Genomic DNA, 18,912 nt, shown 5'->3' with positions numbered 1-18,912 from the left:
ACAGTTAAGCAAAGCTGAAGGTTTTGTAATGAAAGACTTCATAAACAATCAGCACTGATTTAATTGATCTGTTGAACTCACAGGGCAAATTTCAACAAATGAAAGCAAAAAGAAGTAAAGTGGTTAGAACTCTAGGAAATATGGTCAATGGAAACAGAGTTGACCCGTGACAGGAATCCAAGGTAATGATAAAAGTGCGTATATTTATTTTAAGAACAAGTAGATTAAAGACAACTCTAGTATTTAAAGACTAACTTTTTCTTCTTTTAGTTATTTATTATTAAGCCATCTGTAAATGCATCAGTGAAGAACTGAAGTATGAAATTACTTCAAGCAGGTAGGGATTCCAATTAAAAAAAGAAATAATACTATGCCTGTTCTCTTAATTTCTCGGAATATGCATTTTTAAAGAATTTTACATTAAGAAAAGAATAACAAGCAACAGGTAAGGATGATGGAACAAAAGGACAGCTGGCAGGTTTTGCCTTCTTCAAGATGAACACTCTTCAAGAGCCAGGTTCCTGTCAGAAAAGTGCATGTGGATGCAGCTCTGCAGCTCAGGCAGGAATCACAAACTCATTCTGCATTCAGTCACACAGTATTTAAGGAGCACTTATGAAAACCATTGGGAAGGTAGCAGATAAACACAAGTAATAATTAGGAGTCAATTCTATCAAAGACAGAAAGTGAACAGTGTTGACTCAAGATTAAGTATTGACTGTAGGAAATCCCATAATTACTGCTCTTGACTTGTATTTGGAAGAAGCTATTAAAAAGGCAAATGAACCCCATCAAATATCTCCATGAGTGCCAAAAGTGTCTAGAGAGTAATTAAGTAGGGGAAAAAAAAGACAGCTATTTAACAGGTTTTTTCTTCCTTGTTTTTACCAAAAGTATTAATCCATTTTTTTTAAAGGAATTTTAAACCATTCCAAAATTCTGATGCTCATATGCCTGTTGGGAACAGGCTTTACCACATGGTCCACAAAAAGGCAAGAAAGCCACGTTCCCTCCCCTACCCTCAAATCGTTACTCATAGAACATACCATACACCCATCCACCTGCTGGTACTCAGGCATGGCATGATAATTTGTGAGGCTGTACCTCAAGTTCATAAACACCACCCTGGGTAGGAATATTTCAGAAACTTGTTTTTAGTATACAATAGAATATGTTCTCTCTTTTCAGCAATCCCAGTTACAGAACTGCCCGTAGTCGTTCTTCACACCGCTCTTTTGGCTCAGCACACTGCTCAGTTTTGCCAATTCGTTCTGGTAATCAAAATGGAGGATTTCTTAAGAAGGTACCTGCCTCAATATTTAGGGCATGCGAAACTGGGAGAAATGCACAGGGACATCAGACAGGGGCCTTAAAAGAGGCATGCCAGACTTCTTCCAGAAGTCAGACATTAAGCACTTAGTGCACCAAATCATGATCTGACAACAGGTCACTAAAGGTGACATCATGGTGGAAGTTCGTCACAGATCACGTGATCAGGATAAGAAGGGAGACAAAGTCTTCTTTAAACAACTCAAGAAAGCTTCTAGATCATGCCCTGGTTCTTATAGAAGACTATAATTTAGCTAGCACCTATTCAAAGAGCAATACGGTGAGATGCAAGCAATCTGAGAGGTTTCTGGAGTGTTTCAGGAGTAACTTTTAGATACAGGTATTGAGTGGGCAACTGGGAATGAAACACATCTGGATTGCTGTTTAGATATACAAGGAAAAATTAGTTGGGGACATAATAATCAATGACAATGCCTTGGTTGTAGCATCCAAGAAATAATGTAATTCAAGATCCTAAAGGGAATACAGACCCTACACTTCAGGAGAGCAAATTTCCAATTATTCAGGGAACTGATAGGTGGGATCCCATGGGAGATAGCTCTGAAGGGTCAACAAGCTCAGGATAGCTAGCAGGTCTTTAAAGACAACCTCCTCCAAATGCAAGGAAGTGATGAAAGGTAACAACAAGAGAACAAGGGAAGTGATTATCCCCCTTTACTTAGCAGTAGATTGCACCTAGAATGCTGCACCTGGTTTTTCTCCACCACTACAAGAAAGACTTTGATAAACTGGAGCAAGTTTTGCATAGAGCCATCAAGGTGGTCAGAGTGTTTGGACCACATGCCCTATAAGGAGAGGCTGAGGGAACTGGACTTGCTCAGCCTGGAGAAATGAATGCATGTGGGACCTCTGAGCTGCCTGTCAATACATACAAGGAGGTAATTGAGAAGATGGAGCCAGGTTCTTAACAGCAGTGCATGGAAGATGAAAGAAAACAGACCATGGCAGAAGAATGAGACAACAAAAGAAAATTGAAAGAAGGGAGGTTCGTACTAGATATAAGGAAAACCTTCTTCACCATGAGGGATGGTCAGGCATTGGAACAGGCTGCCCTGAAAGGCTATGCAGTCTCCATCCTGGGAGTTTTCAAGATCCGATGGGATAATGCCCTGAGCAACCTGGTCTGATCTCATCACTGACCTTGTTTTCAGCAGGTGGTTGAACTAGAGACTTCCTGAGGTCCCTTCCAACCCAAATTATTCTCTGACTGTATGAAAAGAAGAAACCACCAAGGCACATGGTTTGAGAGTTCTGTGAGATTCAGCATTTGCATACTATGACAAGTGGAGATGCTATTCCCTCCCATTATGCAATCTGTAACTACAGTGGCCGCAATTATTTTGGAAAACCCTATTTGCCCTTCCTTCTTGGAAAATTCCAGCATCTGCAGGAGCTGAAGAGAGGGGCAGGCACTGCAAGTTTAGAAGGCAGATGGTAATGTAGTATTGCCTTAAATGTTGCAAATACTTTATTGACAACCGTGGCCCATTCCATTGTGCTTGTTTCCCCAGACAGTGTGCAAGAACTTTCTCATGCAGCAGATCCTAAATACTGATGGATAGACAAGTGAAAAAGCTCCCAACAGTACAGATCCAGGACCAAGGAAAGCCGGGGAAACTAGAGATTCCTTTTCATACCACACTACATGTAGCAATCTGAATAAAAAACAACTGCAAGCGCATTTAAGCTTTGTGGATTGTGAAATAACATGCACATTGTTGTTCTACCTAGAAGTCTTGCGACCCATTTTAAACACTATTTGAAACTCTAGGCTTCTCTCTGCAAGTATAAGAACTTCAGGAGGAATTATGTTCTTGACTATCTATCCTGTTGGTGTTTATCAGCATGATTCATTGTGCCAGTGCCACTGTCACTTCCCTCATTTGCTGAGTTGCTAAATAGTCAGAGGAGAAAAAAAAAAACAACCAGGAATTAATAACGATCATACAATGTATGTACATGGAAAAATTAAATTAGATTATCACAGACAGCTGGCAAAAACCCTTCCAAGAGTGGCAGTGAATACACAAAATATTTGGTAGTATGAGAACAAAAACATCCTTCAAATGGCAGCATTTACAAGTTCAAGACAAGCAATTTTACCGGTCCTACTACCACAGAAGTAAACTGCTTTTACCACAGTGATAATCAGATGGAGATTTACATGTTGTCTTTTCTTCATAAATGCAAAGAACAGAAGTTTCCTTTAAGCCCAAGCAAGGACATCAAAATAGAGCAATTTACAGCATTTGGGGAGGCATAGCATCAGCCTATATCAGAAGCTGTGGCTATGCAAGGTCTTCAAAAGTCTCAAAGATGACAGATTGGCCTTAACAGTCAAACACAGGGACAAAGAGTCATATTTTTTTCCTCCAGAATTCACTTAAATTTTCAGAGACTTGAAAACATATGCTTGGCGGGGGGTGGGGTGCAGCGAATAAGGGTTTGAGGCTTTTTTTACTTTAAGTTCCAGCAACTGCTTCTTCAGCCCCCTTTTTCCATTCAAACTACAAACACTGCTTTGGAGGGCCTTCTTAATATGGTATTCTCTCCTTGGTATATTCACATAGCTCGTCTGAATGATGATATATTTCACACTTGACAAGAAATTATCTTAAACCACCCAGATGTATTAAGAACATTAAAAAATTTAGTCTTTAAAACACAAGCCTTTAGTGGCTTAGGACACATCTGCAGTTACATCTGTTACTAATGTGCCATATCTACCTCAGTGACACATATTATCCAAAATTATATTTGACATATCATCTCACCCTATCTAAGAAAATACAAAACACTTAAGCATCTAAAAGTATCAAATGCTATTCTTCTTGTCAGGCCTTACCAACTTTCAACATTACAATTTTGAAGTTGATCCTTCCCAACTGTTAATGTACCTTAACATAATGAAAAGCAGTTTTTCTACAAGTGGCAAAATACCACAAGCATCACAGACTAGTATTTATTTGCTACTGACACACTAACAGGGCTATGCAAAGAATTACAGGTTCCTTCAGTTAGGACAGAAACAAATAAATTTCATTTTGAACTTGATCCAATAGATGTTTTGGTCCAATTTTTTTTCTCACCATACTGGCAGTCTCCACTGTTCTCAAATAGTTTCAAGAGAACAGAGTGGCATGGAAGGCAGAATACATATGCATGCGTTTTCATATTTTGGTGAGAGAAGCTCTCTCTGGTTCCATTAACAGTCAAGTATGGTATGAAATAGATCAGAGTAATGATCTATTACAGAGTAAAGACAGCAATGACCCCCAGGCTTCTGTGGGGTTAGCACTCTCCTGGGTAAAATGGGAGATGCAGTTTGAAATTCCTTCAGGTAAAGGTGGGGAGAAGTGCTCCAAGCAGGAGTCTAACCATTCAGCTACTAGAAACAAGAAACCTTGCAACTCTATGAAAAAGAACTAATTCAATGAGCTCTAAAAGCAACATTTCAAGTGTTGTAACTGAAATGAATTTATTTCAGAGCAAACTCTAATACTTACAGTTTTAAGACAAATGCTTTCTAGGCAAGTGAATCTACAGTACCCAGGAGAACAGCTAACCTCTGTGTTGGCCATTTCTAGGAAGAAAGCTCAGGAAACAGCAGGGAGGAAAATAAACTCCAGAGAGGTATATATCCTCCAGGGTAAGGCTGTAACACAAGGTGGCCAAGAAATTGTTCCAGCACTGCCACTGACTATGCATGATTCATTTGTTTGACGATAACATCACTTAAAAATAGCTGGCAATGCTATGTAGGCACTATGTGAACCCCATATCTGTCTTCATCTAGTTATTTTTTGTCCAACAATAATATGTGTCTGTACATGCACATACCATCTGCACAAAAACAATCAGCTAAGCATTGAATCCTTGCCAGTATTACTGTTTGGTGGTGGTTATACTGAGCTATAATCACTCTACATCCTTCAGTGAGTATGAGAAGACTATGTATGATTGGCAGAATACTGCACTTTGCTTGACACTGAATATGGCTTAAAGGCCAAACAACATTTGTTACAGGATTAACATTAATCAAAATCCCCAAATAACTAGGGATCCTAATGATGGCTTAGTCAATGGCATTCAAAAGCTGCATATACTAATGTAGTCTGAGCCACAGGAAAACAAATAAGTAACTGATTTTTATTTTCAGACCAGATGGAAAACCCAAATCCATCACATTAGAAGTCACCACTTGCCAAAAAAAAAATTACAATAAGAATACTGAGATTATCACACATTGAGATCAGAGGATATGAGTGGCTGAAATACAGATATTGTGCGCAACTGTTTAAAAGTGGTTTACTCCATTTTTATCAAGGATGCTTCATTGCCATTCTTAACTTTCTACAGGTGAAGAGGGGCAGGGGGGGACAGAGAAGGAACATTGTGTGGAGTCCTCATGAAAATGATTTGTATTTTTATTTTCCACCTACCTCAAATTAACACTTAAAAATTTCCTATGTATGTTACAACAGTTGTTAGATGGTTGCTGGATGTGACTTCACATTTTTAAGAGACTTAATAGCTCAGGACTGGTAACATGGTTCAGGTACATTTCATCTGTAAATTAGCCCCTCAGTCCAGTGATAAAAAATTTTTTCCCTGGCTACTGTGAAAACAATAAGTCACCTCTGTATACCTCCAAGTGAGCAGATTTTTCTATCACAACACCTGTTGTTTAAATTAATACTTAAGATCCTAACATCAAGAAAAGGATATTAGATAAGCAGCACAATGACTTTATGCTTTTACAAAATACCAAGTTCAAAACTTAATGTATGCTCAAGAAGAATCCAACACCCTAGTGGATTGCTAACAGCCATAACAGTTAACAAGCACCAACTTCAAAGCCAAATCACTGATGGATAGAGGTGTGATAGAAGCTCTTGCTTTCTGTTCTATATACTGGCAAACTAGTCTGACAGAAATCACTTACCCTCTGAGATTCAGATACTTCTGAAGAGCATGGTCCTTGGCCAATTTTTTACCATAAGACTTAGAAGAAATGTTTCAAAAATACTTTCCTGCCTATAGAATACCCTGTTCCACACTGCATAAGACTGATGAACACCAGTTGTCTACTATAAGAGCTACAGGGTACAGTTTCATACCTTATGAAAAGCAAGAATATAAAAACTGTTAATCTATCAAGTACCCTCACAGTTTACAGGTCTAGAAAATAATCATCCCCATTAAACTATGACCTTCCTTTAATGAAAGCAGGTAATACTTTAAATGTCCTAGTAGCATGCTTTGCATGAGGATTTTAAACAGTTATCTCCCTCGTTCACCTAAAGCAATATAGATTTAGTCAAATTGACTAGAGTCTTTTACAAAAAAGTTCACTTACCATCCAGAAAAGGGTTCCACTGGCAAATTCAGAATAATGCTCTATAGTAGACAGTACACTGAATATTAAACAAATTAGCACCAAGAGAAACCTGCAAAAAGAAAACAGTGTTTAGTGACTCATCAAGTTGAACTGCAAATCTAGATCTAGTTTTAGCTCTCATTCATATAACTTTTTTCATCACAAGTATTTTGTGTTTAATCAGTTCATTCTTCCTAGTCAAGTGAATATCATCATTTTGCATTCAATAACTTTCAAGAAACATGGAATAAAAATGACAGAAAGGCTGAACACAGTTAAATAAAAAGCTAAAACTTACATTATCAAGTATGATTTCCCATAGAAGCTTGTCATAGTGAATGTTCCATGTTTCACTGATTGCTGTATAACTTATGTGCTGCAGTAGAAAGGTATCATAATTGATAATGCATTCATTAAAGTAGAATTAGACATAGGACTGGAGTGAGGAAAAGTAACTTCAATGAAAAATGTTCCATTGAATACATTCCATGAATTCAAGACATACATAAATACAGAAGAAATAGCTACTACCACAGTATTTCTAGTATCACCATTCGGATAAAGAAAAAAATTCAAGTCTCAAAATACATACTCCTGCCCCCTAAAATAGTTTGAAAAAGCAAAATTGAAAAGTCATGAGAATTGGAAAAGAAAATGCACAGTTGAATTTAGTTCATTTAGTTAAATGCTTAAATGCTGGCAGAATACCCGTTACTTTGATGCGTACTATGTCTCAGCCATCTTTCCACCATTGGTAACATGTTGAACATTTAAACAACTGGTGAAAATAAATGATGTATGAAGAACTCTGACAGACAGATCAGAAAGACAGACTTCTGATATGTTTGCACTACAGTTTTCACCATCTCTTAAGGTCATGCACAAAACAAGGGAAAAGTAAGAGAACAGAAATTTCTTCCACTAACAGCCAGAAACATACCCTCTTGTGTACCAGCTCTTCCAGATGTCATTTCCTCTGATTCCATGCCAAAAGGCTGTACCTAAACTCCTAAAGTCCCAAACCAACAATTAAAACCTTAACAGTCCTGCATGTAATGAGACATTTTTCCAATGAGAAACCCTTCTAAAGAAGATAAACACTACTGACAAGGCTAATTCAAAAACTTCAAAGCAAATGACAGACTATCAGCCCTGGTGGCTGTACTATTAAAATTGTGAGATTTCAGCAAACAGAAATGAACACACTAATTACACTTAGTGTGCTTTTGGTAGCTTTTACATGAAAAAATACAGGAGGAAGAACTTATTGGGAAGGGGAAAAATTCATGTGCAACCTAGAGACCAGTGACAAGATAACTTCTTAGGATTCTATCCAGGGACTTGCCCTGGTCAACATTTTTACCAGTGTTCAGAATAGGAGATGAAATGTACCTCATCGAGTCCACACATGACACCAAACCAGGGGTTCAGTCAATAAACCTGAGGGCAGAGTCACTGGTTAGAGGTGCCTGGAGAGGCTAAGGAACAAGCCTACGGGAATCTCCTGAAACTCAACACGAACAAATGTCAAGTCCTGCACATAGTATGGGGCAGGCCCAAACCCACATCGGATGAAGACTGCCCACATCTTGAACTGCATCCCCTGTAGCCCCGCCAGCATGTGAAGGGCAGTGATGGTTCCCTTTTGCTGGACTACACCTGGGGTGGTGCACACCGATGGGGCCCCAGGGTCCAGCACAGAGGTGACAGACCGGAGGGAGCTTGGCGGAGGGCAAAAGCAGCATGAGGACAACCCTCACCCAGCGTGAGCAGGGAGAGGTGACGCCACCCTAATGGCAGAGAAAGCCCTGCCCCTACTGCCCACCTTGTGGCCCACTTGCCCCAAAGTCCTGTACATCTTCCAGTCACCTCGTCCGTTCCCTTCACCTATTTCTGCCCCCAGGGGTTGCCATTTTGTAAAACACCATCCACCACTTTTTCACAGGCTGCCCTGTGACTGGCTGATAGCAACACTTCCCCTTCCTGTCTATGTCAGAAAGGCGTCAGAGCGGGACGCTCCTGCCTACGATATACCCATACGTAGTGTGGGTAGACCCACATTTTTTATCTCATATCCCACATGCTTTCATACTTCTCTGTGATTGGATGGTTGCCATTTTTTTGAAACCATCATACCCACATGATCTCAGACCACCCTGCAACTGGCTGCTCATTTCCTTTGGACCAGGAAGTGCTCATATAAAAAAAAAAAAAATACATTTTTGTATATACGTAGGTTTCTATATAAAGAAATATATATACATAATACATAGACTATATAGACTATAGAATTGTGGTGGGTTGACCCTGGCTGGCTGCCAGACACCCACCCAGCCGCACCCTCACTTCCCATCCTCGACAGGACAAGGGGAGAAAATAAGATGAAAAGGCTTGTGGGTCAAGATAAAGACAGGGACAATTGCTGTCATGGGCAAAACAGATCCAACTGGGGGAAAATTAACCTAAATTATTGCCAGTTAAAATAGATTGGGATAGTGAGAAACAAATAAAACTAAAACATCTTCCCCCCGCCTTCCCTTCCCAGGCTCAACTCCTCTCTTTCATTCCCAGCTCCTCTACCTCACTCCCTCACACATGCCCTGAGACACACAGGGGGACCAGTCCATAACGCTTTGTCTCTGTCCGCCCTTCCTCCTCCTCACACTGTTCCCCTGCTCCAGCGCGGGCCCTTCCGCGGGCTGCAGTCCTTCAGGAAAAACCTGCTCCAGTGTGGGCTCTCCAGGGGCTGCAGGGGACTCTCTGCTCTGGAACCTGGAGCACGTCCTCCCCCTCCTCCTGCTCCTCTCACCTCGGTGCTCGCAGGGCTCTTTCCCACACTTCGTTTTCCCCTCTCACCTCACAGGCTATGCTGTGGTTTTGGCCCTTCCAAAATGCGTTTTCCCCAAGGCACCCCAGCCGTGGCCGAGGGGCTCGGCCGTGCCCCGCAGTGGGTGGGTTGGAGCCGGCTGGAACCGGCTGTGTCTCCTCACAGAGGCCCCTGCGGCTCCCACTGCCAAAATCTGGGCACCTACACCCAATACAAGGATATATAATAGGGAATGCAGAATATAGAATATACATATAAGTACACATATAAATATAGATATGAAGCAGTATACTAATAGGCATAATATGTTACTTATTTTCTCACAGATGCATTTTACACCTACCTATGCCAACACGCTATAGAGTATACATCTGTGTATATGTCCACAGATGCCAGGGAGCAGTGAGAGACACTCCATTAAAGCCAGGCGCCAAGGGTGACAACAGCACAGGCAAGGCCATCCCCTAACTCACCAGGACGCAGATTTGCAATACCTAGGGAGGGCCGAGGTGGCGAGAGCGATCGGCTCCATAAGCCTTTCAGCGGTTTGTGGTACAAGGTGAGGCAGGGAGGCAGGCCAGCGTCCACTCAAGAAGCCCAGGCAAGAACAGCAAGGGACAGGACCCTAACGTAGGTCCAGGGTCTGTCCAAGGGACAGGGACTGGTGCAAGCCTGGAGACAAAGCCACCTATAACATAGATTCAGGTTTAGCGCTTGCAAAGAACTACTTGTGTACAGAAACACCCAGAATACTGGTGGGTAGACTGAGCCAATATTCTTTATGCAGCACATTCAAACCATGACTAGAACCAGGGGAAAAAAGGAGAATGCTAATACCTATGGGCACACAAGGGCCCTTCAGCTTTCCTTTTCCTCTTGTAGGAATGCTTCAGATTTTTAGACTGCCTCAGGATCCCCAGGAACACTGAACAGAGGATAATGAAGACTGAAAACAATTCTCATTCACATAACTGGTATGCTTGGTCTGGTCATTCACACACTGCAAGTCAACTGCATGTACGTGCTAACACAGGCAAAGAGATGGTTGTTTCTCAGCTGCCACGCAGACAACAGCTGACTTTGTTCAAGCCTAAAATTGGATTTGAAGATATAAAAAAATCCCGCTTCCATTCATATGGCTCTAGAAAGGCTCTGTCACTGTTAGCCACAAGTAGAGATTTGTGAAGGTTTGGGCCACCATTAATAACTGAAGTTCTTAAGTAGTAGTTAGAGCTTGACATGTACAACTCTCTCTGAATCAAGTTTGCATTTCTTCAGTATTTACCTATCCTGATCCACACTATTAAGACTGACCTTTAACATGGGTTATCCAGGTTCCTAATCAACTGACTGGTTTTTTGGTTTTTTTTAGCAGCACCCATGGACAGTGGGGTATTTCTAGTTCCTTTGGAGCTGAAGGGAGGGGACAGTATCTGATAGCTGGTTGTGTCACTGCTCCATTTGATACCTACTGTTGTGTGTTCTTGCACTTAAATGGTATAATCGGATTAATATGGAAGTATGCAAATAAGTTTTTGAAAAATTTATTTCCTTGTGCCGTTCAAGAGGCTCTAAAAAGCTTATCTGTAATGTAATTACAATTCAGGTATGAGTATAATTGTAATTCATATTAAAAGATAGAAGACCTATAGAACACAAATATGGAATTCCTAAAATAGTAGCAAACGTAAGTGTACTATCATCAAGTGTTTGTAACTGCAAAGCTGGAGGAATATTAATTGCAATCTAGGATTTATTTATTCAAACCCCAGACAGAGAGGCACAATGCAAATTTGAAATACTATGCTAAAGCTATGCTGGTGGAAGTCACTGGACTTGTCCATACCACCATCCGTGTTCAGGGTTTTCATATAGCATAAATGAAATATAACTGTGATAATACAGCTCAATATCTGAACTAATTATTAGCTCTTAGGGATCACATTATGATTTAATCTGGTGCAATGCTCTGCTAATTGGGCTATACTACTTGTTAGTCCCAAACTAATCCCTGCGTACAGTATCTAACAGTTCCATGCATAGGTACACTAACTCAGCTGCCATTAACTCAGAATTTTCAGTGCTGTATTCTACTTTATGGTGTTGAAACTCCCTCTTTCATCTCTATAAATGCCAGGATTTTTTGCTTACTCTTCTCTTCTCTAGAGTCTCAGCAGAACACATTAGGAAAGCCACACAATTAACATAGTATGTTTTGTAAACTCAGAAGAAAAAGTGACTTGGAATTTATCAGAATAGGAGCTTTAATATCTAAAGTCAAAGGGAAAGTATGATGCAAGAGATGCTGAAGCAAACAAGCTTCTTACCAGAAAGGTTAGGTTAAAAAAAAAAAAAAAAAAAAGGCATAAAATCCTCATCTTTGTTTATGTGGTTGTTTCTTGAAACCAACATAGTGTCCAAATTCAGCATATGACCCTTTTTAATAAAATTGGAGAACCAGTCATTACATGAAGCAAAAGTATACACTTTTTCAGACTAAAGAATATGAATGAGGCTTTCGTTCAACAATATCAAGCAGCTAAGTTAGCACATTTATATTTAATGTTTCAGTGTTTCCCAGGGCATTCGAGCATGGCCAGCAGGTTGAGGGAAGGGAGCCCTCTCCTCTGCTCAGCACTAGTGAAGCTGTGCCAGGAGGACTGGGACCTAGTTTGGGCTCCCCAGTGCCTACAGGCGGGGACACCAGGGAGCGACTCTGGGAGGTGGAAGATGTGGGTCTGAAACTCCTCAGTCTGAGAGCGGTGTTAAGCCCAAGTACGTGCTTTAGGTCCTAAGCAGAAGCAGCAGGAGCTGGTCATTAGCACCAAGTAGAAAGACTGGGACAAACACAGAGGAATGATTTTAGGCTCAGAGGTGGCTTCAGATTGTAAAACCTGTTCTTACCTAGGAATACAGTTCAGGGCTGTTAATTCTGTCCCAAGGGTCTGACATCTTGATCTATTGGTAGAATTAATAAATAAATAAAAATTATTCTGCACCAATTTCCAAAGCGGAATTTGAAACCGTTCAGTATTTTTTCTGAAAACTGCTCAAAGGAGACTAAGACACCTAAAGAAACAAGCTTTTTGAGGTTCCTACCTAACCCCTCAAAGGACAACAATCTTCTAGATGCCTTCAGTAAACCTCCCCTGATGACTAGCCGCTATCTGGTTCTCTTGAACTCTGCTCCTGAGTGTGCCCTGCACCCTGCATTGGCCTTGCCTTAGCTGAGAGCCAGCTGGTAAAGGCCTAAGATTCAGCAGCGCTGTGTAAAAGAACAAGCCAAACCTGTGCTACCAGGAGTAAAGGAGAGCCAATGGGGAAACATGTATATCATGCTTACTGAAAATTAAAATCTGGTTTCTCTGTTATATTCAGGAAGCTGTTTTACCACTTTTGATGGTGTTAACAGAAGAAAAATGTGTTCGTGGTGGGCATCTTAATGATTTCTAGTTCTTCATTAATGGCAAATACCCAGGGCTGAAATGTCTTTAGAAAAAGTAAGGCTGAAAGGAAAAATAGATCCAGATAATACAGCTTAGTCAAGGTTAGCAGTGCTTTTAGCACGAGATAGATCTTAGTCACGTTCTCATGATTTACCAGTTACACAGCCCATGACCCAATCCTGCTACTTCTTTCACTTCAACATACACAAGTTGCCGAGCATATTAATCAGCAGTTTTACTTCCAGCCTCAAATGTTTATCTCTTTGAAAATGGTGGTATGTTATAGGGGGTACAGAGATCTGTCCAAGTCATAATAAAACTGATATATTGCTTTAATGAGCCGCTACACTGACCGAGGATGAGCCAGCCAGCAGAGGGTGCAAAAATCCCACTTTCTTCCCATAGGCAGTATTACTGGAGAGTGACACTCCCCCCCAAAAAACAGAAAACCAGAGCAAAGCCTTGAGAAAAGACACTGACACACGAGCCAGCCTTTGTCAAATGGAAAAGTTGATAAGGAGTTTACAGCATAAGCGTATTGCCAGCATCCAACACTAGAAGAGTCTAGTGAATATGCAAATCTTTAGCCCTTCCTTAACACAGTAGCAGTGCTTTCCATGTAAAGAAAATGCAGATATAAAAGTAAGGTAATCAGGGTTATAAGATTCTCCTTTTCTTCTTACAATTAATGTGAGAGGAGTACATTAGTACACAGAAGCCCTCACAGGCACTGAGTACCCCACTCCGTTGGATGCTGTGCTCCATCAGGCAGCTTCTTTGTCCAGAGCGCTTTTGTTTCCAATTAGCAGTCCCAGTGATGGGGAAATGGAGAAAGACACAAAGAGGTGAACAGACTTGTCCATACACCAGGATAGTGTCAAATGCATACAGAAGTTGGACCTCTTGTAGCTCAGACCATCCTCCAGTCAATAGTCACAGGAACACAGGAACTTTGCTGGTCCCTAAAATAACCACATAAACCAACTCAAGCATAAATTTATCAAGCACTTCTTGAACCTACTCAGTCTGTTGGTTCTCATCTTTTTTATGAGACTAGTGTTCCGCTCCTACCATTGTTACAGATCTTATTTCTAGGCAAGATGCATGTATAAAGGTATGGGAAGCTTCCTCTGAGTACAGGCCCTCAATTTCTTCAAGATCCCTGCCATTTCAGTTACCTCCTTTCAAAATCCCTTTATCTTCTTTTACTGCCCTCCCTAGTAATAAATAAAAAGCCAGAGGTAATTCACATTCTAAGTACTGTCTATCAAGGTACCGAGGATGACAGTGCACTTTACACCTTTTCTCCTTTTCCATTCTAAGTTAAGCAAAGAGAAGAACTGGATATTCTTACATACCCTGCAGATATTATCACTACATCTTCAACCACATCTCCTATTAGGCCTCAAAAAAAGAAGTTTACAAAAAAAATGAGAAAAAGGTGACACAAAGTGCCACGAGGTATGTGCATAAGGATGTAAAAGGGAGAACAATTGGTGCCATTTATTTACTAATAACTGTCCAAAGGCTATTAATACAACCTGCAAGTTTTGTAACTTCCAGCTAATTGTTGCTTCCCTCCTGTGTTTATGTGTTGAGACTCTCTCTTTTTCCATTTCCAAAAGACATATTAAAACCATTCAAAGGACTCTTTAAATATACTTGATTCATGACAGTATATATTCTGGCCAGTGAGTGTCACTCCTTCCCAGAGAATAACAAAAGCATCGTTTTGCTAGCACAGGATAGGCTGGATATTCTACGGATAAAGTAGTATGTCCTCATACAAAACGCATTTATTTGAAATGTAGAATCATTGCTGATCACTTTTGGTCATAAAAGATCAAGACGCTTTTTGCAGGAGGGCAAGGCTTAGCTTCAGAGCACCTGGATATATTCCAGTTTCAATAATGTCCTTTCCCAAATCCAAATTGTAATGTAAAACCCTCCCGGTAATGTCAAGCAGAAAGTTTTTCTCTTTGTACACTACACCATTAACAACTTCAAGCACTGAAGTGCCCGCATCTAGTGACCGTGTTTGTCACTTCTGTCAACTGCATGACACAACAGAATGATCCCTACAAAGCATATGAAAGTTAAAGGTATCGGTGAAGACACACTTGAGACTAGCACTCAGGGAAAGGCAGGCAAGGAAGGTATCAGCTCTAAGCAGTACTAGACTACCATACTGTGTTATTCCAAGACAGCTCAAAGTAGGGATAGATGGGCTTGAGACTCTTGACTTTGATCCCCCAAAATGAGAAATTATTACAGCCTGTGTATTGGACCCTGGAAGAGTAACAAGCCTGGCACGGAAACATTAGATAATGTCAGAAAGCCTGATAGTCAGCCTGAATGCCAGAGAGCACAAGGAGACTTTAGCAACTAATATCACAACGGGGAAATGAGTGGTTTCTTTGTCCAAGTGATAAAAAGCCATGCTAAGCAGAGGCAAAAGCAACAGAACCATAAGCATGACAGCAGCTCACATGAGGCGAGGACAGATTAAGCTGCAGTGAGGACAAAGTCAAAGATAACTGCAGACTAATGCGTGACTAAGGGCTTTAAGTTCCCCACAATTACCAATAGCAAGAACAGCAACAAAAAAAACCCAAACAGAAAGCAAGCTCAGTTCAAATGCAGTTCAGCTAGTCAACCAGAAAGCTATGAACTGATAGTAAAGAAGTTGTTCCAGCAATCTCTAATCACAGCAAAGCTCTGGCACAGAAACAATAGGTTTAGAAAACAAGACAATAATTTGTATGGAATTGAATGGAGACACGTGCTGCAGGTATTGGCCTGTTGCACAGCTCAGCAGCAAACTGCAGTGGTAGCATTCATGCAAGTAGTTTGTCACCGGAGAAAGCTGCGCTTTATAAAAAACCCACTTCTCTTCTTATTGAGCCCACCTTGGCTGAAAGATACAGCCATCAAGTGTCCTCAGTTGTAAATCCTAAACCATTCTCAGTCATTTTTCTCTTTTATGTGATGGGAAGACCATATTTATCTTCCAGATAGGCAATTTATGTGGGGAGGAAAAAAAGCGTTAGTAGACATTAAAACTGCTAATAATTACCCAGACAATTGTCAAGGCCCTGTGGCCACTGATCTCAGCCTGTCCCAGTCCCCACTCCTAAAAGTTAAGATTACAGAATAAATTATTAAATTTAATATTGCCAATAATAACATATTTTGACATATTGAAATTTTTATTGGAACGAAAAAATCACAAACATTTAATAACACTTGGAGGGTTCTTTATCTATCTTCTTATTTTTGCGGTTTTAGAGTTAAAACAGTGAGAGTTAAATACATATACAATTAAATTTAAATACCCATACTGTTAATATAATATTGATTCTAGGAATCAGTACACTAAGAAAGATGTAAAACAGATTCAGATTTTTATCTTGAATATCAAGATAAAATAAAGGTAAGAATCCCAAAATAGAACCATTGAAAGTGTTATTAGTTGTAAACAATTTGGATGATGAACACAAACGCACTTAAATAAACCAAAATAAAGTTAAGCTTCTTTACTAGCAAAGGCAAAGGCATATTGAGAAGCAGATGGCATTTATTGCTTTCTGTACCCAAAGGTCAATTTTCATGCTCATGAGAGCTCATACTCAAATTAAATGCTGTGTATTTTTACATACCATAAAAGACAAAAGTGAGAATTACCTGTTGACTTCCTGATGTGTTAAAAAAAAAATTAAAAATTAAAATGCCTTTTGCCTGTATGTTGCAATGACTATTTCAGAAGGTGTAAAACATGCTGATTCCACGACAGCAGAATTTGCTCCTGACTTCAGCTCTGCTCCATAACCTCCCGCTTGAAAAATATAAGCTTAAAAATAATACACTACCTGTTGCCATGGTCCATCTGAATCTACAGAGAACCCAAGACAATGGAAAGGATGTGTCAGGGCTCTGAGGGTACCAACAGGCTCTAATTGCCCTGAGATCCACGATCCATGAAGCTTAACCCAGTACTTTAGGTCTTCCCGCTAATGCCTCATCACCCACTTTCCACCAGCAACCCACTCCTGGCCTGCAGGCATGGTACAAGGGCAGCAAGAATACCATGAGAAGCAGATTTTGATTACTAGATTACTTTATGGAAAGCTTCAGTACCTCATCAACTGGCAGGGCTACAGACCAGATTAACGTTCCTGGGAAGTGGTGGACAACATGCACAAAGCTAAACCAGGAGCTTTTTACAAGTTCCCGTCCAAAACCAGACCTTTGCAAAGTACAGGGACACACCTTGACAAGAAGAGGGTTGCTCTGAGGGCTCTGAGTGCATCAGCAGCCTGTATTTGCTCTGGTCAGGCTTTTGGTACACTCAGTGCCCTGGCAACATGTGTGGTTACGTCCCAAATTCACCTCGGGCCACGTCTACACAAATGTCACTGGAGCTGGAACAGATACACCTGAGCTAGCTTTGCACCGGCTGGCCTGGGAATTGCTGATGGCAGAGTGTCTCAGCACAGGTTAGCCGCCTAAAATGCTAGGTGTGCTTTCTGGTCTGCTGTGGTAGCAGTACCTGATCTAGCTAGTTTAAAGTGAGTGCATGCATGCTGCCATGTCCTGGAGCAACACGTCCTCAGGGAGCAGCTCAGGAAACCTGCAGTCCAATAGCTGTGCAATCTTGTCAGATGTTAAACAAAGCAGCGTTTCTGCTCTCAGCTTTCTCTTTACACCTAGCATCTTCCTCCACATCTCCTGCTGCTACCTGCCTGCAGCTGCATCCTGCTCTCTACCTTCCCTATCACCACCTACCAGCACATTTCTGGCACTCTCTATTCCCTGTGCTGTCCCACAGAGCCACACAGAGGAGCCAGACCTACACGCCAGGTTGCAGGGAAAGCTGGCAGAACAGAGCAACAGTGAGGGCTAAGGGAGCCCACAAGACCATGTATTGATGCGGAGTACTTTTCATACATTTCATTCTTTCCATGAATAACTTGAAGAAAAAAAAATTGGTCAGCAGGCCTATACAGCATTAGTTATTACACAGAAGATCCAGAACACAGAAACAAATATTTTTTCTAGTGTGTATAACCTCAGTAAAAAGCTCTGTCTTTCCAGTACTATCTATCAGCTGAAAGCAGTGAACAAACCGAGTCTCTCGGCTCTACTGCTCCGGCATGCACTTAACGTGATAATTTTCTGCTGGCTTCCTCCAGACTCTGTGACAGTCTTATACCATCCAGTCTTGAGTCCCAGAAGACAGGTTCCTCTGAGTGCAGAAGCTGCCTTGAACCAAGGCCTTCCCAATACCAACAGCTCCTTTTTGATGACAAATCCCCCAAATGCTTCTCCCACTAGCGACGCTTCACATCTCAAACACATCTGTTCTTCCTTTTTCCAAGTAATCCAAAACAGAGGACCTAGACCTGAGACGCTCTAATCATCTTGCTGTACAGCCTGTGGGCTGCTGCAGTCTGTCATCTCCATGAGGACAGAAAAGCCTGCTGAAGTGAGCAGGAATGGCAAGTACCTAATTACTACTCCTCACAACCAACGTAAGAGTAGATCTTCCCATTCTTTACTTGAAGTGGTTAGAAATTGAACCTGAAAGAGATAAGGGATAGTTTCTGGTACTATCAGCCAGAGTCAGATAGACTGAAGATGGCAAAAGTAACAGGAGCATTTTAAGGTAGATACAAAAACATACACAAAACCCCAAATGGTACTATTCCAGGCAGTGATCTTACAGTATATAATTTCCCTTTCACTTAACACAGGTAGCAGTTCATGGACACAACCTCAGTGTGAAGAAGCTGGGACTGCTCTCCCCTCTCACTGGACACGTGTGTCCTGGAGGGGGAGGCAGGAAAGGGCTGGAGCTGAGACCCTTGAGGTGCCATTCAGGACCCATGATTTATATAGCAGCCCCAGAG

General features: G+C 41.1%; 1 protein-coding gene across 18 annotated transcripts in view; it reads right to left on the bottom strand.

Moving 5' to 3' along the window:
* LOC142042141 (potassium voltage-gated channel subfamily KQT member 1-like) overlaps positions 1-18,912 on the bottom strand; it is a 515,171-nt gene that overhangs the window by 481,940 nt on the left and 14,319 nt on the right. For all 18 annotated transcript variants that reach the window (XM_075051709.1, XM_075051710.1, XM_075051699.1 and 15 more), the window contains exon 3: positions 6,710-6,800. In XM_075051709.1, coding sequence (XP_074907810.1) covers positions 6,710-6,800 — 91 coding nt within the window. The remainder of the gene's footprint in view (positions 1-6,709; positions 6,801-18,912) is intronic.

Source organism: Buteo buteo, chromosome 19 (assembly GCF_964188355.1).
Source record: "Buteo buteo chromosome 19, bButBut1.hap1.1, whole genome shotgun sequence".
Lineage (NCBI taxonomy): Eukaryota > Metazoa > Chordata > Aves > Accipitriformes > Accipitridae > Buteo > Buteo buteo.
Note: the sequence above shows the minus strand (reverse complement) of the source record. Positions and strands in the feature narration are given on the sequence as shown.